The 20,773-nt window shown below is 41.0% G+C and overlaps 1 protein-coding gene across 2 annotated transcripts in view; it reads right to left on the reverse strand.

Annotated features, from left to right (window-relative positions):
- The window catches only part of LRP2 (LDL receptor related protein 2), a 197,197-nt gene that overhangs the window by 24,984 nt on the left and 151,440 nt on the right, over positions 1-20,773 (reverse strand). For both annotated transcript variants that reach the window (XM_019522761.1, XM_019522760.1), the window contains exons 56-66: positions 18,442-18,570; positions 16,820-16,939; positions 15,616-15,732; positions 15,235-15,351; positions 10,812-10,949; positions 9,659-9,781; positions 8,363-8,491; positions 5,808-5,939; positions 4,139-4,270; positions 2,698-2,841; positions 1,625-1,790 (exon numbers count right to left, since the gene is read on the reverse strand). In XM_019522761.1, coding sequence (XP_019378306.1) covers positions 1,625-1,790; positions 2,698-2,841; positions 4,139-4,270; positions 5,808-5,939; positions 8,363-8,491; positions 9,659-9,781; positions 10,812-10,949; positions 15,235-15,351; positions 15,616-15,732; positions 16,820-16,939; positions 18,442-18,570 — 1,447 coding nt within the window. The remainder of the gene's footprint in view (positions 1-1,624; positions 1,791-2,697; positions 2,842-4,138; positions 4,271-5,807; positions 5,940-8,362; positions 8,492-9,658; positions 9,782-10,811; positions 10,950-15,234; positions 15,352-15,615; positions 15,733-16,819; positions 16,940-18,441; positions 18,571-20,773) is intronic.

Here is a 20,773-nt window from a genome sequence, read left to right on the forward strand (position 1 = left end):
TTCACAGTTAGGGCGGCTAGGAGCTGGAACCAACTTCCAAGGGAAGTGGTGCTGGCCCCTACCCTGGGGGTCTTTAAGAAGAGGCTGGATGCCTACCTGGCTGGACTCATTTGAGTCCCATTTTTGTTTTGGGGTTTTGTTGTTCTCCCGCCCTGGTGGGGGGTCGGGCTAGAAGATCTACTAGGTCCCTTCCGACCCTAAATCTATGAAACTATGAAACTATAAGATACACTCCATGGTACTGGATCAAGCTACCAAGACCAGCACCCCGCATGTAGGGGACAACAGCTTCCTTCAGTTATTCTACACAAAGAAAATGTCAGCATCAGGGTTCAAACTTTGAGAACAGTAGCCACGATTTCTCTACATGGCAAAAAAACTTCTGAAAATGAACAATGAAAATTAAATGATCACTAAGATCATCACCTTCCAGATAAGGTAAAAAACCTAATCCTTTCCCTTGATAAATAAGGAAAAAAAGAAGGAAGAAGACAGATGCACTTAATAAAACCTCTGTAACAGAATTCTCCCTTTGTTGGATTCCTGTTTTGGTTCTGTTTTGGAGGTGCTTGCATGTAGTGGTGATGGGGACCAAGTAAAGATTTACACAGAGACAGGATGGGCACGCAGTAATGGACTAGAAGCTTCCTTTCTTTCCAAAACCAAGAGGATAAGCTCTTTATCAAATGATATACAGAATTCCAGGAGGAATGCCAGCAAACATAATGGCCTATGCACAATTACCCAAGTGGGGCAAGGTCAATCTGCAAGATAAGGAATACGTGCACGGCTCAATTAGTTAAGATATGTGATACAGTCAGCAACAGGACTTTGATCAGGAATACCCAAACCATGGCTCATGAGCTACACATGGGTCCTGTGCAGTTTAAGTGTAGCTCCTGAAGTCATTTAACAACAAATTAGCATTGAGCTGAGCCCTGTGAACAGGTCATTAACTCTAGCCATCTCAACAGTTTTGTGTCCCATGGTTTGCTGCTGTGTTAAACTTAGAAGCAAAGTGCAACAAAAGTGCATTCTTCTGTGCTACCTTGAGACCTGCTGTCAACAACTGGAAGACAGCTTGTATGGGATGTAACATTCAAGCCATTCTGTTCAGGTGGTAAGCTGCTCTGGGGCTGAGGCCAGGATTTTGTGGTGGTGACAGCATGGTCCAGAGCTGGGGCAGAGCCACAATCCGCTGCCTGCACACCCTGGATAGAGAGATGCAGGCAGCAGATCGCTGCTCTGCCCCACTGTCCACATGCCTCAGGCAGGGCTGTGCAAGCAGTGGATCGCGACTCTGCCCTGGCTCTGGATCACCCTGTCACCGCTGCAAAATCCTGGCCCCTGGAGCAGCTCCTTACCCAGCCACAGGGCCTGCCAGTGCCGCTTGAGCCGGTCGCCATGGAAACCCTGGCCCCCCCCACTGTCACAGCACCACCCCTCCTGGGGTCTCCATGGAAACCAGTTGCAACAGTGTAAGCAGGGGCTACTGGGAAATGGAGTCCAGCCACTGGCCGGATCTGCCATTTTGCCCACACCTGGTCTAAGCAGTGGCTAATTCATTGCACTCTTATACATACTATATTTTCTGAGTCATCTCCAGCTTTCCTCATTCACTTACCTACCAACCCAGTCCACAGCTAGACCATCAGGATTAACTATGTATCTCAAATTCAACTCAGCTGCCTTTACTGGATTGTTTCCACTGCTGTCAAATGTAGGAAGATAAGCACGTTTGATGGATCCAAATTCAGAGCCACGGCCAAGAATGCTGAAATATACAATACCTGAAAAAAGTAGGAAAAAAATATTAATTGTGTAGACATCTGTCTACTAGTTTTTGAAAAGTCCTTCCCCGACTGAGATGGCTGTTGTACATGAGATATCAAAGTAACATTTGTCTATTTATGGAATATCAAGTGCCAGTCCTCCCTGTGAATGAAAAGACAAATGTATGAAAATACCATCAATCTAAAATAGATACTCTAGCTTAGACCTACATGTAAACAAAGTAAGTAAACTTGTGCAAAATTTACCAAAGGAGGGCTCTTAGCACTGATGTCTCACTGCACAGAGCTAGCAGAATCTTATTGAAGACCTTGGCATGCTGTGCAGAACTGCTATGCCAGGTCTCACTCCATTCCAGTGCAGAAAATGGATTTAGCAGCAGTGGGGAGAGGGGGCAGGGTAGGGAACAGAGAAAAGGAGGGAAAGCCAAAGAAGGGGTAAGTATAGTATACAAGATAATAGGAGGATCCACTAGCCCTACCCCTTTTGAGGGTAGAATACATCATATGCGGAGACTACTGCAGTACTGGGACTCTTTTGAGAGCAGAAGAATTCAGTGAGTAACTCTCATCAGCCCTGATACATGCCAGTGCAAGGCCCCTAGCAGCCTGCTATCTTTCACACCTCCTTAAGGTCCTTCCACCACTCTGCCATAGAAATCATTATACTCTGGATCCAAAACTAAATGGAAAGAAAGACAACAAAACACAGAATACAAGGAATATGAGAGTCAATAAGGCTGTGAGAGAAGGAATATAAAGGTGAGGGAGAGGTAACAGATGTGTCCATTCAACCAGGACTGATTAATCCAGTTAGATCTTGATTTCCTTTGTAAACTGAAAAGGAAAACTAAATTCCAGAAGCAGCAGTCACACTGCTGAGTACTGAAACTTTCAATATACTCACTCAGGCCTATCCCCTCAGGGTCCCAATCATAGTCTATAGCTTGGATGCGCTCCTGATTATCAATATAGTCAGAGTACTGCTCTGATGAAATATTGTATCTTCGAATACGCACATTATCTGGCAGGAGTAGCAATGGAGGATTACCTGAAAAGTAACAACAGCTTTCACTTTTCAGGTTTTAATATACTCATATATATAAAGCAGATGACAATGAGTAATTCATAGACTGTGAGGCTGAAAGAGACCTCAGGTGATCCTCGGGTCCAGCCCCCCTGCACTAGATAACTGGGGGTCACGTGACCCCAGCAAGGTGACCGCCCAGTCTCCTCTTGAAGATTTCCAGGGTGGGAGATTGCACCACCTCTGGTGGGAGCTTATTCCACAGTTTGGACACCTTGACTGCAAAGTTTTTCCTAATGTTGAGCCAGAAGTGGTCTTCCAGGAGTTTGTGACCATTACTCCTGGTTTTCCCTAAGGGCGCCCTGGTGAAGAGCTGTTGATCAAAGAAGTTTCAGACGCTCACTCTAAATAAGAATAAATGCTTATTTTGACTTCATATAAGCTACCCAAATCTCTTGGGTCTGAAAGACTGGTGCCAAGTATTACAATTGTTTATTACTGATCTTAGTGTCAGTAACCATGATTAGTCTGTTGAAGTCAATGCACCCACTCAGCATAATATGGTCCCTGGGCTAGAACCATACTGAGTGTAGCATTGCCTGAATTTCAGGTACTGGCCATCTTTTGAATCTGTAGCTGAGTTAGGTACCTCAGCTCCTTACACACAGCCTGGAGAGTGTACACAATAATCTTCTCATCTGACACTTAATCTCTAAAAGCTGTCAAGTATGTATATTATTACTGTTCCACTGTCACCTGTTTTTCTCCTTTCTTCAGCTCTTTGTCTTTCATTTTCTAAGCCAAATTTCTACCTATTTAATGTCTGTCACTCACATTAACCTCTGATAGAGAACTAATGATTGAAGTTATCAAAGGGCCAAATGCCTTCTGTTTGTGTTCATCAGTCCATGAACAATAAATGGTGATCTGTCAGCAAAGTGTCTTTGATTTGCACCCGTTTAATGTAACTATCTTCTGATAAATACTTAGGTTACAAAAACCAAACTTTCAGTACTGGGGCTAATGGGCAGCTTTAATTTTCTTCTGCTGACAACTGCAGCACAGGCAGTCTTTTGTTTTCAGGAAATTTGGGGGGAAGGGAGGAAAAGCACCCAAGCCATTTTTTAGGGCATGGCATTTAATGTTTAAAATGAAAGCAGGGAGGGAGCATTTACATTCCTGCCCACAAGAATGCAATATCTAGATAATCTGCTACCAGAGAAAAGAGATACTTGTTTTCATTCATTGCAATGGGGTACCTTCCATTTATGCAACACTCAGCTTGCTCCTTACAATTTACCTAAGTGTTAGTTAAACATACCAATAGCTGCACACTGTTTTCCCAGCTGATCGCCCACAGACCTAAAGCCATCTGCACAGAAACACTCATAACTTCCTTTGGAATTCTTACAGTCCTGGGGACAGGTCCCAAACAGCTCACACTCATTGATATCTAAACACAAATGAAAAGAGATGTTATCTAGGGTTACAAAAAGATGGATCACTTTTACATTTAGATCTACTGCTTTCTTGCTCAAATAAGGAAAATATACTTATTCAGCATGAAGGAGGTTTCTCTTCTTCTAGCACCCTTTATATTAATAGATTCATAGACATTAGGGCTGGAAGGGACCTCATAACTGAGGCAACGATATCTTCCTGAGTCCGTAAATAGCCTGACAAAGTAACTCTGAGATGGGTGGTTTGTTCCATTCATCATTATGTGTTAGCAACCAAGACCTCACTTCTCTGGGGAAAGGAAAAAAAGTCCTACCAACACCAATGCAAAACTGGTTTGTGTGTGTGGCAGGAGCAAATATATACAGCAGACCTGGCACGCCCACCCAAATAGGCAGATACATACACCCTGAATGCTAGGATAACTTCTGGGGGACAAGAAGCCACTTCTGCTTTTCATAAGAAAAGCTGCCCCTTCATGCTGGCCCAGAAGATGGGGAGAAAGCCAATGATGGAACCTCTGCAAGAGAGGACATCCCCACTGTTCAACTCTGCAAGGACAGGGACTTTTGGGGATCAGACCGTCACAGTGGGGGATCCATACACAATAAGTCTATGTTCCAGATTGTCTATAATAGCCCTCCACATACTAAGATATTCAGGATCTGAAGTACAGATCTGTTCTAGAAAGTTACTCTAAAAATGGCATTGAGATTCCATTATATATTGTCCAGTCATTTCCAAATCCAATGAGCCTGGTTTACAAGTATTAATGCTTGTTCTGTCAGCCCTGACAAGGAAGTCTGGAACCTGAGAGGCCAGCTGATTTCTTCCCATAAAGCATATTGGCAGAAACATTAAAACATTCTGTAGACCAAATGCTCTTCTCAGCAGCTTCTCAGTGTACGCACCTATACCCCCAACATTACAGAGGTTACTAAGCATTCCTGCATAGAGAGGTAACAGACAAGAATCTGGCTCCATCTCTTTTGAATGTGTCCAAGTCTGTGGCATGAATCTTAATAAAAAGTAATACAAATGTATTTTATTGATTAATATTTACATTTACCACACAACTACTGATCTGTTGAGCATAAATTGCTGCACACAAACTGCACTTTAAGCAAACCAGTGAATTTCTCAGCAAAGAAACCTTTATTTTTTTGTAAATAGTTGCAAATGGTAACTAGCATGATCCAAGCCCATTGAAGTCAGCAGAGAAATGAAGCTGGATCAGACACTAAATGCAATTAAGCAAATAATAATTTGCCTAATTGCAAACTGTGGTATTTCCATAAAAAGGGAATTATTCACACATTTAAATTATGGAAGGAAGTCAGTTCTTTGCCAAAATGGGGCATAACTCCCAGGATAGAAAATATGGGTCAGCAGCAACATCCATAAGGGAAGCCCTGGAGAACATGCAAAAATCCTGTTTTAATGCAACAATGTGAGTAATTAAAGCACTTCAATAATTTTAAGGTACCACTGAACAGTTTTTAGGGAGAAGATCATTAGAAGATTAGAAATACCATCACAGGAGTTTCGGTCAAGCTCACTGGCCTTGTACCCCAGCCTGCAGGAACAGATAAAGCCTCCTTCATTTAAGTGGGTACAGTTATGTTCACAGATATTTTCAGCACAAGTTCGTTCTGTCCCTGCATCTGAAAAAGAATGGTATCATTATTACAATTGAAAATGCATAAATTAGAGAGATGCAATTTTCATAAGTGTCTTCTGTTTGCAATTTTCAATTATAAAGTTGGCCTCCTCTTTACCTCCTAGAAGAATCTTTCAGTTGATGTAAATGCTTTTCAGGGACTTCCTCTGGGTGAGCTACAGCTTCCTGATTACAGCAAAGTCAAAAAAATCTTTATACTGACCTGCTTTTTGTCTACATAAGTCAGCAATTATTAATATACTGAATTTCACCAAATGCCACCAAGGCTCACACTGACCTCAGAGAAATGACCCTAAATACTATATCAAATACCAGTTCAAACAGCTGCAGATACTTCTTCAGGATTTAGGTAGGTTAGCTGCCCCATTTCTAATTCTGTCAGCCCACCTTGTTCTCCTTCCTCCTCTCATCACCAAAAACGAAAGCCTTCTAACTTATCTTGCTTATGATACAGCCCCTGCATCAGTTGTGCCTGGAAACTACAATAGGCAGCAGGTTGCTCAATCGAAAATAAGCTAAAGTAAACCTGAGTCATTTCAATTACTTCAGTGGCCTCAGGATCAGGCCTATGATGGAAAGAAGCAATATAGTACAGTATAATTTAGCAGGAGCTAAAATTGATATTCTTCTCATAGCAATGAAAACATCTGGTAGTAAATCAGTACAGTACTATACATTTATACAAATCACTTTCTAGCTTGGGATACAGAAAGTACGCCTGTAATTGAGAAGTAGAAACAATTACATGATAAATGTGAATTGAGAAAACATAAGGAAAGATGAAGATTTATGCCTAAAATAATATCTCACATATTCAATTATTTATGCCTTTTAAATGTATACCAAAGCTATTTAAAATAATGTGCATGTGTGTGTGTACATACACACACATTTTCATGTGCACATACATATATCACTACAAGTATGTACACATGCACAGAATATTTGTTTATATGTCTAAAATTTACCCCTGCAATATAAGTTAAAACACCTTTTATTTTTGTCACAAAACAATAGCTATTTGTCTCCCTGTTTGGCTGGTAGTAGTATTTAATGTTATTTATCCTCTTTCTGCTTAACATTGTCACCTGATGCTGGAAAACATCCAACTGCCATCAGTTCAGTCTGAGCTCATGTCTGTCTATGAACTGAAGAAGTCTGACTGGCAGCAAAATGTCTGATTTACACTGGTCCACAGCTTTTTGATACTTTTGTATTTTCAACAGATTATATCATTATGCTTTATTACTTAGAGTCAGCTAGGATGCTGTGAGAAGAAAGAAGCAAATCACCTCTAAAGGGACTGCATAGAGGCATACAAGTTATTTGCATGCTGCAAACATGAAAGATTTCAATAGCTGGTGTATCATTTGGCACATTTTCACTTAAAGCCATGGAAGTCTAACAAGTACAATTACATGCTGTCTATATATAGAAATTAAAATGCTTTTGTCAGATAGATCCCTTCAGGTGAGGTCCTTTGAACTCTCTACCTGCCACATTCCCCTAAACTCAAAACTTCACAGTGACTCTCCTACTCATATTCTCAATGATTTTGTGAAACATTCTTAACAACATACGTAAACACAAAAAAGGAGTAGTTGTGACTTCAACCTGAGCCCTAGAACTGTATGCAGCTGTTGGATCATTCACATTCTGCACCAGCAGACCAGACCCCTGGTTGCTATGAACTTTCACATTATTGTTTCCAGTGAAGCTATGACAATATACACCAGTCCAGCATCTACTCCAGAATAATTATCCATCTAAGTCAGTGATTTTAAACTGGGGGGCTATGAAATTATTTTAAGGCTGCAGCTGAGTATTACCACTAGTGGGTATGCTAACACCTACACAATTCACAAGAAGAGCCCAGGATTTCAAATAAGAACCCAGTGTTAATAATAATCTGACCTGTTGTGATCTTTCTGAGTTCTTTACAACAGAAAAAATCACTCTGTTATTTTTCTGTAGTCAAGGAATTTGTGAAATCTAAGAGCTGGCATTTTCCAAGAAATGCCTTGACTCTAATAAGGGTGCCTTGAGTCTAAAAAAGTTAAGAAACACTGGTCTAGTTTCTTTTACTGATCTCATCATTTCAGTGACTGGGTACTCTTGCCTCTATACCATACTCCATGTTAGAAAATGATCATATTGCTTCTTGTGGTACATAAAGACCCTTATCCTAAACTAGTACAGTCAAGATTCTAAACTTCTTGGTGTTTTTCAGAAAGAGGAAAACAAAGAAAATGTAAGTGTTTTTGAAAGCTATGGATACAGATGGCAGGCTAACAAGAACAACGGTAGTTTCAAATGATTACACTTTAGCTCAATTCAAATGTATATGCTTACTGTTTCTATTACTAAAAAGCTTTGTTTCAGTGATATATCAAAACGCTTACTTACTGCAGCCTGTTTCATCAAAATGGTCTCCACAGTCATCGTAACTGTCACATACATAACGTAGCAGAATGCAGTTTCCATTACTGCACTTGAATTCTTCAGCTGTACAAGGCCTTGGGGTAGGATCTTTACCTACAATTAAAAAGACACACATTCTTGTATCACACATTCAGCCTCAATATCCATAGAAGTTAGACATTTTGACATTTTTCCACTGTACAGGTGAATAAGTTGAGACATGGAGGTTAAATAACTTGACTACTGTTGATTAAAAATGCTCATAAACAAAAGAGCTAACTATTCTTCTACTTTTTTGTTTTAATGGTGTGAACTAGTTAACAGCCTTTGACCCTATACTTTTACCCTGGTCTGACATTATACCTGAGATCACACTAGTATACAGAACACAGCACACAGTTAGCATAACAGAATATTCTGCACTATAACAAGCCAGTAAATAATAGATAAGATCAATTTTAGAGGATAAATTCTGCTACTGGAGGTGCAAATGCAACTCCCATTGAGTCAATGGGAATTATCCAAAATATAATAAAGCTGTTACAGGATCAAGGCCTAAATATTTAATGTCTTCATCAGTATTATTCAGGACTCAATATTTTTGATACCTGCATGATGATAGTGGCCAGAGTTTAGAGATAATGGGGAGGTGGCAGCCACCATGGTGGTAGCAGCAAGTGAGGAAAGCAGCTGTGGACCTCTGCCACAAGTGGTCATGTCCATCATGGCCAAAGGGCACCAATTCTTTGGCAGGCCACACCCACTACTAGACACACTCCCAAATTCCCTAGCACATGTAGCTAGCCCATCAGGAGAAGTGGAGCAGCTATATTGGCCAGATCAGCACATGAGCCATATATCTGACAATCCAATCTATATAATTATTTTATTGTACTTGCAACTCTTTATTTTTCATTATATTAATGAAAAATTAATTTCATTATATTATATATAGACTTCATTATAAAACTTAATTTCATTATTTTTTCCATAAGACTACTAGCTTACCAGCATATTAATGACATATGATAGCTGGGTTTTTACATACTAAACTCATCTAGGCATTTATGGTCTCCACATTTTCCATATGATAAAAATCAGAGTTCAAATCACCTTGGGATGAGATCTAGTTTTAAAAGATTCCCAATTCATTCTATGATTTTTGTAGGCTTTTTAAATTATTATTAAACATCACAAGGTTTATGGCAACTCAACTGTAGAATTACTAGGAAATACATCTATTCAATACTGAATTTACTGTGCATTTCTGTGTAAACATACAGTGCTCCTCTTTCTCATCACTTCCATCTCCACAATCATCTTCCTGGTTGCACAGCTCGTGACTGTAGATACAGCGATTGTTTTCACAACGGAAACGGAATGGTGATTCACAGGGGATAGACACTGAAATTAGGCAGATCAAGTAAATAAGATTCAAACATTTAATGCAGAAAGCCTATGAAACCTTCTACCTTATATCTGCTACCCTGTGCCTCTACTTTAGTTAAAGATGTACAGGTTAAATCTGGGTTATTTTCCCTTCATCTTCTGTCACTGCATGGAATTAGGCTTGTTTGCTGCACTGAATAAGGTTACATAAAATTGGTGTCAGGATGACATATGCAGAGTTGTTGTTTTTTTAAAAGATGGTATGTACCACAGACCCTACTAGAGCATAAAATATGGAAGTTTTAAGGATTATTTCTACTCCATAGATTTCTTCACTCCATAGATTTCCACTCTATAGATTGTCAACAGCATAATAAATTAATATACAATCTGATTCACTATATTAATGAAGATATGGTTATTATCTAACATACACAAAGCAGTTAATGAACATGTGATTTTGATGTAATGAATAAACATCCCTTCAGAAATATTACCAGCATCTTTTTTTATATCTATCGGTCGAAATTTGCAAGTATGAGTGCCTTATGTTAAGACTCATACTCCTCATTTAAATACATGTTCTGACTCTAAAAGGAGTCTGGAATCCTCAACACTTCTGAAAAAAATGAAGCCCCTAGTAAGAGCCTTAATGTTAGGCACCCATTTGGAAAATGAGGACCAGTGATGACTATTGTTCGTATCTCTTTCCTATGGAAACCAGGTTTGATTTGCTGTCTCCCTTCTTGTAGATTCATATACACAGTTACCTACAAATAATGAAGATATCTGAGTAAAAAAATATAGCAAAAGAGTGTAGAAAATGTTGTCTTAGTGCTTTTCTTGAATGTGCTTTGAACATTCAGGAAGCAAAAGAAAGTATTTATTATTTAGTTCTTATTTCTGTACCATTAATTATTGTAATGCTATTGTATAGACCTTGATCAATGCAGGCACTAGTATTCAGGCAATACAAGCAATTCTTATATAGACTTTAATCAATACAGGCAATAGTATTCATGTTAATTTCATTTTTATTTCTTACAGCATAGGTGAAGTTCTTCATCAGAGTCGTCTCCACAGTCATTGTCACCATCACATTTCCAATATGGCTGAATACAAATATGGTTTTTACACTCAAACATCGAAGGTGGACAATAGGTTCCATTAGGATAGCGTGTTGCTTGTGGAAAGAAATTCAACTGTTAGTATAAGAAAAAAATTCAATTTGAAATAATATACAGGTTGCTCATATGCCATCATCTCTCCTGCACCCCTCTATAGAAGAAGATGGCTATATAAGGACAAAGTCAGAGTCCAGCAGGCAGCATGGAGTAAGAGCCACCAGGTAGATGGAGAGTTGATTAATTTAGACAGAGTTTTTAGAAAGCCAACTAATAAACCATAAGGAGATGCTGCAAGTTTTACTGGCACTGTTTCCAGGTGTCATTGACAATACATGGAATTTATATACATTTAATGCCAACTCTCTAACAGCGTATGGCTAAATGCAAACAGTAATGTTAATTATTAATTCACATTCATAAGGTGCCCACCCACTTATCAGGAGTTTCAAAATAATGCAACTCACCAGTTAAAAACAAAACAAAAAAGACAATAAATAGATCACCCTCCCCAGACTATTTTCATTAGCTCCTACAGCCTATCAGTTCCTTTCTAGGCAATCTTGTTTCCCTACTTCCTGAAAAAAGTCAAGGAATATATGCAATTTACAACCTGCTACAAAGGGGGCATGTCTACATGTGCATTTACGCTGGCTTAAGTTTACTGTGTAGTAAATTACTGCACAGTAAGTAGAAATAGGCCGGTGTTTACACATGCAGGTGTTAAAGCGCATTAACACTGTGTGTGGACTGATTTGGGATTAATTTTAGTCCCAAATTAGTCCCCACACAGTGTTACTGCGCAGTAAGGTGTCTACATGTGCATTGCTGTGCAGTAATTAATCAGGCATAAATTTGATACCTGCATGATGATGCAGGTATCAAATTTACACTGAAATCAGTGTAAATTGCCATATTTATTCCACAGTACAGGCATGCACGCGTAGACAAGTGCCTACACCACACAGTAAATTTGGTTACTGCACAGTATATGCATACATGTAGACACGGCCAGGTTGTCTAAACTACATTCTAGTGAAGCAAATGTATTGGTAACTAAGTTCCAGGACAGAACACTAAAAACATCCTGTCATTAGTCCCTTTCCATTAAACTAGGATTGCTATCTCAAGTACCTAGGAAGATGATCTCAATCATTTTTTTTTTATTAATTTTAGAAGAAATGCAGTCTTCTAAGGCATTTTAGGTACCAAGGCTATGAGTTCTACATGTCATAACCACCAATTTAAATTTTACCTGGGAATCAAGTGGCAGTCAGCACAAATGAGAACGCACAGGGGAGCTGGGCACAGGAAATATCTTATAACTAGCAGAACTGTATCCTGAAAAGCTGTAACTCCCAAATGGATTTAAAGCAAGGGTGATGAAGATCCAGCCTCTAGGCCAAAATAAGTCCACTCTGGACACGTCTACACAAGACTCTACAGTGCCATAGTTACATGTAGTTTCTGTTGGCAAAAACCATGACACTGCCTCTACATCACATAGCAATGTGCTCCCTCATTACAGTACATTGCTATAGCAATGTAGCAGCCAAAAATAACTGTGCATGGCTGGCATGGTGTAGTATGAAGTACTAAATGACAGCGCAGTAACAAAGGTGCCATGCAGCTGCATGTGGATGCACCCACAGCTATGTCAGCTGGCCTGCAAAGTTCCTATGCAGGAAATTTGACAGTGGGGCTGTAATTGCCATGTTAATTGCAATAGCTCCCAGTTAATGTATGCAGCTTAAGGAGTGCATATATTTGAAGACAGTAACAGAGAGAGAGAGAGAGGGAGAGCACAGGCAAGTGAGTGTGGCAGAGCACTTTGGTCACATCCACAGACAGAGGGTTAGAACATGCCTTCCAGAAGCATTGCAAATAATCTAGGAGAAGTTTACTCTAAAGTAAAACTCTCCTGGGCATGCATCTACACATGCAGAGATGTGGGAGCAGTTTGCTGCTCCTAGCAGCAGACTGCTTCTGCTCCCTGAGGCCTTCCACTGGGCCGCTGCATCAGGTAGAGGGAGCTCTATGTTCCCCCTGTGCCCGGGCACAGCCTGGGACATTGTTCCTGTCCCTGGGAGCTGCCTTCTGCTAGGGCAGGCTTCTTATCTCCCAGTGCCACCCCCTCAGTTATGGGGTCTGGGCTGGGAGATCCTTATCTCCCAGCCTGAGCTCCACAGTCCCGAGGCCTGGGCTAGGAGAAATTATCAATTGCAAAGCAGAGGCTGGGAGATAAGGAGGCAGGGGAACATAGTCCCCACCTGGGCTGCAGTGGTGAAGCCCACCTCAGCAGCAGGTAGCAAGCCAGTAGGAAGCTATCTTCTGCCCCCTGGTGCCTGGCTGACCAGGAGCACATTTGCTCCCAGTCAGGTGTCTACACATGCACTAAGTAATGAAGAGTAAATTTGCTACTTGTATTCATAGGTAGCAAATTTATTCACAATTATTACAAATTACTGCATAGTAAACATATGTATATGTAGATGGTGATGGTTACTGCACAGTAATTAGCTCTAATCTTCAATAAAGTGTCTTGTATAGATGCACCCACAGTGTTTGTATTGTCAAATTATATATTTTCATCCCCAAACCTAGAAGAAACAGCATGAGCTTCAGTGTGCTTTTTAAAACACGGATTCATATAGGGCAATGGTGCCCAATTCATCTAGCCTTGCACCTTGAATCAGGCCTGTGGAGCATTCCTGAACCCTGCATCCAACCTGTGGGAACAGATGAGCTGGGCACCACTGTTTTAAAGTATAATTCAGCATAGTTTGCTGCCACAGTCAAGAAGATGACAAAACAAAAGCAAGTTGTTTATTTTGCCTCATTGATAAATGGAGGAAACTATCTAAGACTGTGCATACTACAAATATGCTCTACAAGGGTACACTAGGGTACCCTGTTATAGTGTTCTAGGCCCTGAAATGTTTAGGAAACAGTTTTGTCTTGTGGAATCGCTTGACAGACCTACATTTACCTACCATATTTTCTCACATACAGCACACACCCTTTTTCCCCAAATCAGCCCCCCAAACTTGGGGTGTGTGCATGGGCAACTGGTGCCGTCTTAGCCAGGGGGGGCATATGCCCCCCCCAGCTACCAGTCAGTGACCGTCCTGCCAACCGGGGAAGGGGAGGAATCCCTCATGAACGACATTGCTGACAGGGGGCAGGCCCCACGTGGCTGATCGTGAGACAGTCAATTGCTGCCACTTCCGGAAGTGCTGCAACCGCTTCTGGGAGCACAACAGTGCTCTACTCCCTGGCTGGTGTTTGCAGGGGGAGCACTAGCACTCCCACCTGCTCTTCGCATAAGCGGCGAGCACAGCTGGTCAGGGGGTGCACTGGCACTCTCACGGGGTGCATGTGCACTCACATGCACTCCAAACGCATCACCACTGGGTGTGTCTTAAGTTAGAAAGCTGTTTTCTTCACTGGAAAAGGACACCTGGAGACACTGTACATGCCATGCAGCTGATAAGATGGCTGCCACCAGTGATGGTCAGCAAGCTGAAAGGAAGGATTCCTTTGTTAACCCTTTCACAGTCACAGCTACTGGCTGAGCACTGTAGCTTGTGCCTGAAGCATCAAGTGAGCCACTGGTAGTATTTTCATAAGGCTTGTGATGTGGAAATAACACTGTGTTTACAGGAACTTATTTGAAGAACTACTTAAAGAACTGTCTTGCTATTGCCCATGCAAGAGTCTGCAGCCTTGCACAATAGTCTTGTGTTACAGAGAAAGTCCTCTTAGGAACACAGAGTGTTCAGAAAGTGTGATAGCTCATTAGACTTTCCCCAGACTGTCTTCCTAGTGTGGCAGAAAGTCTCTGCTGCCTGCTGCCTCACCCAGACTGTCTCCTGGGATGCCACACTTCCTGGCCATTCTGTTCCCAAGAGGACTTACTCTATGCCACACAGGTGCAGGTGACTCTGGAAAAGTCTTTTTTCTTACATTTTGCCTTCCAAAAATAAGTATGTGCTTTATTTGGGGGCATATTGTATGTGAGAAAATATAGCAAATCCACACATTGTGCTATGCTAGACCACCTTTGCAAAGGTGAGGGCTTCCCCTCAGACATTAATCTGTTCAGCAAGTGCATTCTTTTCATCTGCTTAGCTGGCAACTCAATAACAGATTACAAACTTGCTCAAGGTATCAAATCTTTCCCAAATTATTACTGAAATTATTGGGAATTGCAGCTTTCACTGTCTCAAGATTTGGTTCACTGTATTAAGCAAGTGGTAAAAATAGTAAGTTTCTCTAAAACTGAAGGATTTCATATCAGCCCTGTATCCCCTATAAGTACCAGACACAAAGCTTTTAACTCACGACAAGTTGCTTCATCAGAGAAATCAAGACAGTCTGCACTTCCATCGCATTTGAAGCGGTCTGCAATACAGTGCCCACTGTTACACTGGAAATATCCAGGATGGCAGGTCCTCAACTCTGAAAACAATGGAAAATGATTACTGAAATGTCCTTCTATTATCTGTTAAAGGCATACATATTTTGTGTACAGTAGATGCCATTAAATTTAGCAATTTACAATCCACACTAAATTTACCAAAGGATTTGAGCAATTTCTTGTCCTAAGTCAAAGTAAATATGAGGTGTAGTAAAGGCCATTTTACTAATAGTGTTTGCTATATGACTATGACAGAATTTTGCAGAATCTTTTTAAACCTCAGAGGCCCAGAAGTCAATACATACCACAGTCACGTTCATCTGAATTATCTTCACAATCATTATCATGATCGCATATCCATCGAGAAGGAATACAGCGCAAATTGTCACACCGGTATTCACTTTCTGTGCATTCGCGAGGCCCTTCAATTAAAATGGCAATGCAAACAGCATATGAAATCACCCAACTATAGCTTTAAACATTCAAGTCAATCTCATTACAACAGGGGAAGTGATTGCTGCTTGACCTTAGATAATCATTAAAACATTCAGTCAGTATAAAAACAGCATTCTGCATACGGAGTTGATGCCAAATATCATGTCTCTGTACAGTGCTATGGGTTAATTTATCAAATATTTTGTTTTATTTAAAAAAGTGACTTTTATCCGTAGAAAGCTACATCTCTAAATTAAAGAAAAAAAAGAGGGAGAGTGAAAAGGAGACAGAGAGCCAGATAGATTTTGTTTAGGTCTGAGCCTGAACTATTACACTAGGTTAGGAAACACGCACACAAAAACAAAGCACAGAATTGGTTTGGTCCCTTACACTGTGTAGACTAATATTTTCGTATATATTGTAACGGTATCTATCAATCATTATCTTTGTTGTCTACATAGGTTTTCTTTAATACGGCATTCTGAATATTGTGCATAGAGAGTACAGACTACAGAGTGGAATAACTGGACTGCTGCACCTAGAGGCCAAACAGAGTCACCCTTAGGAGAAAATGGTGCCCTGGGTGAACTTATATTTTGCCACCCCTCACACACCTCCCCTGGCTTCACCCCACTCACTGGCACCTCTCCTGGTGCCCCCCCAACAAGTCAGCAGTGCTGCAGCAGGCAGAAGCAGGCAGGCAGGGGCATGGGGCACAGTTCAGCAGGGAGGCAGAATAACATGGTGCATCAGGCAGGCAGGCAAGCAGGCAGGCAAGCAGGCAGGCATCCACACTGTCTGGCCCAACTCCTGAAAAATGGCTGGCCCAACTCTTCCTGGGGTGGGGATCGGCCAGGATGGGGCAGGGGGAGAGTGCTATTGTGAGCACAGGCTGCTCATACACGTGTGTGTGGGGCACTCCCTTGACTGCAGCACCCTCAGTGGTTGCCCATGTCACCCACCCCTAATGTTGGCTTTAAGGTCAAGTACCTAATTCTTGTAAAAAAACAGAAAAACGATTTAAGTAAAAAGGTAGAAACGTTGCTATATTATGACAGGCAAGTGAGAACTCACTGCAGCTGCGTTCATCAGACTCATCTCCACAGTCGTTATCTCCATCACACTTCCAGCGCAGCGGGATGCATCGGTGATTGTCACAGCGGAAATCTCCCAGAGGATTACAAGTCATCTCTTCTGCAATGCATACAATTAATCACTTTGACAAAAAAAAACAGCACACATTAAAATAATCTTTGGATAAGGCAGAATGCACTGAAGATAGTAGTGGATGGACCTTTCCATACCATTAAATGGACCAAGGGATTTAAAAAAAAAAAAAAGCAATTAGGGAATGTATCTATGTGACGGTACGAGGTTAGGAGGGGAATGCTAAGAAAAACTCTTTATGCTTTTAAAGACATTTTCTGGACACATTAATTTTCTGGAAAGGGAGGACGGTGCTTCCCATACAGATCTTGCAGAGTGACAGTGTCATAAAAACAATGACTGTTTAGGAAAAACCAAGAGCCTCACTATCCTCAAAAGAGGAAAGAATAAAACAAACTGCATCAAGAAAAGGAATGGATCATATTACATGTAGAATAAGCACTTCTATGAAAACTACTGCCAGTCTGTGTATATATGGGCATGTCTGTGATGACTGTGATGACTCAGAGAATGATACACACTTTTTATTAACCTAAGGCCAGAGCCTGAAAAACATATGGCATGTGGCAAGGTGCATAGCCGCACCCTGTTTTTTCTGGATTGTTCTGAAGTAGATGTAGTGATCTCACAGGACTGCAAGCTTAATTTGTACAACCACAAATAGTTTCAAAACAGCTTTCAGAGTTTGGGGAAACATTACTATGCCTCAGCACTGGTGGAATTAATGGACTATTCCCAAATAAAGAAGTAGCTTTAAAGAGACATGGAAAGAAAACTGTGCAACACAGTGAGAGCACTTACATGTACCCCCACCATGCAGTTGTTACTGTGCTGTCCTGACAGCGCACTGTTATTTTTAGCAGCTACACTGCCATAGCAATGCGCTATAATGGGGTAGCTCATCACTATGGTAATATAACATTGGCATCACAGTTTGTGCCCACCAATGCTACGTTGCTATAGTGGCATGCTACACTGCCATTGCATATCGCTACAGTGATACAGCATCTCATGTAGACACACCCAGTCTATGTTACTATAGCAATATTTCAAGGCAGGCAAAAATAATTCTTATGCTTTGCTCAGTCATAAAAGAGGCAAAGATATCTTAGGGTGATACCTTTTTTTGGATTAACTGTGTAGCTGGGATAAATTTAGACAAGCTTTTGAATGCAAGACATTGGAAAGCTTGTCTAACTTTATTCCAATTACAAAGTTTTTCCAATAAAAGATATCACCCTAAAAAATCCTTGCCTCTCCCATAATTTCTGGAACATCATGACTACAACATCACTTTTATACAACTTCAGTCACAAGCACAGACATAATAGTCAATATTAATAATCTAATTTTCAAGGGCTATAGCATGTAAGATGCATAGTGGCCTTGAGTGAGTCAGAGAAATGAACCATGCATAAATATACGAATTTTTATTGACAAATGTTCCAGAAAGAAAAAAAAACCCTTGCATTGTGGAGAAACATTTGCAATCTAAGATGATGTTACAAGCATCTTATAATCATACTTACCACAGCCTTGTTCATCACTATTGTCTCTGCAGTCATTATTGCCATTGCATAGTGCCCAGAGTGGTATGCAGCGGTAATTGGTTCTACAGCTGAATTCTGTGTGGTTATCACATCGATAGGCAGGACTCACTAAAACACATGAAAGAGTTTTTTAAGAGCCTGATACCTAGCCTGGAACCAGGTCTTCCTGATATATGGATGTGACTTTAAATGGTTGATTTCTGACTTTTAATCCATTACCTGTCTGGTCATCAAGCCCTTCTGCCTGCTGGCTCACAATTGAGCTCTTACACACATTTCCTAGCAGTATATCTAGGTTAGCTCTAAATGTGTCAAAACAGGGGTGGCTAACCAGCAGCAAGAATCACCATCTGAACAGCCACAGACAAATGTATTCACTCTCATTCTGTTTGTTACTCTCTCCTGAAAAGTCAACCGTTGCATCTTTGCAAGTGCTGCTCCTCTTTACAGTACTCTAAGTAGTCAATATAGGCACTTGAACACATGATGAAACTGGCCTTTAAAAAGGTTTAAAAGCCCTTTTGCACTGCTTTAATGATATCACCATTTACACTTGTGGCAGTGTATTTTGTTTGAATTTTGTCACGCTGTACAAGTGAGGCAGCGTATTTCACTTTAAATGACATTGTTATGTAGCAAAATAAAACACATCTGATGTATTTTAGTTTGCTATGTAACAAATTGCAGCGATACATCTGGAGAAGTTGGTGGGGACAGTGCATCATCCCTGCCACCTTCTCTGGCCGCCAGTACACCCATCCGCCCTCCTGCCACCTTCCCACACTGCCCCAGGGGCAAGCCAGCCCGTTTCTGGGTGGTCACAGATGGCGGGGATGATACACAGGGTGCTGGAAGCTCACTAAGCCCAAGCTTGCCAGAGCACACCCAAGCTTCCAGTGCACTGTTGGATGGGGCTGGGTGCTGCCTGCGAGTTGAGGCAGCACCTGCCTACTAGCACCATGCCCAGGTGGCCCCAAGGGAGTGCCACAGCCATGGAGGGAAGCACTTGGCCCTCCCACAGCTCAGAGGCTGCGAAACCCACCATTTCAATTTAGGGGGAACTAAGCCCCCATCACATATACAAGTGGCCTATATTTCTAGTACCAAGGTGCCAAGAAAATCATCACCATGTTTCAAGTATTATGTTAGATGCACGGTTTGGAGAGATACTATGACCTTCCTATTCCATGACCTGATGCCTCCTTGTATTCAGCCTAAAACTATGCTGACCTTTTTAGCTGTTATATTTATTTCCTACTGTTTCCTTGCATGTCTCCTCAGTTCCTTTTGGCATTACTGCTTCCAAGATTTCCTTCTCCCTTTTCTGAATATTTTTCCCTCAGTTGTATTAGCATGCATTTCTCCAGGTGATGTGTCATATTGGTACGCTAAGCCTTTGCTTTAAATATCAATATATGCTTTACTATTAGTTTCCTTTAATTCCAGATTCTAATAACTCCTCCCACTGCCTCCCATGATGGCATGTTGCTTAGTTCTTCTCCCAGATCATTAATATTATGATTTAATGTAAATTAATCAAGACCAGCTCTTCCAGAGTTCTCTGTAGTATCCCACTAACTGGATACTTTTCTGCTCATTGCCCTTTTATTTGTAATCTTTCAGACAGTTTTTTAACCCATATGGCAATATTCATACCCAAGTCATCAGGATATAATTTTGAAAGATTTTATGAATTACTGTATTAAATGATTCATTAAAATCCAAATATATGTGAACTGTCACTTCTACTTCTGCTAACTTTATCATTCTAGCAAAAGAAATAGTCAAATTTGTCTATTTGTCATTTTTTATGAACCTTCTTCCTTGGTTTCTTTACAAACTCAAGCCTGGTTCAAAACCCTCCATTAGCTTTGCCTTCTAGGATTTACTCTTGGTAACTCATGGGACCCTTATCAAGACAGTGTGTTATAGCACAGATTACTGTATTTACCTAAATCCAGAAGACTTCAAATTTAAGATGATATTCCCAATAATTAGATTCTATACATGAGAAATGTAGAAATATGTTATAATTTTCCATGTATAGAATTTAATTATTGGGGGATTGCTTTAAATTCATCCCCCCACCATTGCAGTATGGAAAGCAGTAGGAGGTAAAAGCAGCAGCAGGGGGCAGGCAGCCGGGCGGGGGGAGGGGCAGGTGGCAGGCGAGTCAAGCAATCTGATCCCAACCCCTTGCTATCTGTCCCCCTTCCACTTGACCCTCCCTGCTATTTGCACCCCCCCTTATCCCTCTGTGCCCCACCACCCATCCCCCACCTGAAAGTGCATACCACCGTCTGCTCGTTCC

This window comes from Gavialis gangeticus, unplaced genomic scaffold, assembly GCF_001723915.1.
Source record: "Gavialis gangeticus isolate Ggan-Ray unplaced genomic scaffold, GavGan_comp1, whole genome shotgun sequence".
NCBI lineage: Eukaryota > Metazoa > Chordata > Crocodylia > Gavialidae > Gavialis > Gavialis gangeticus.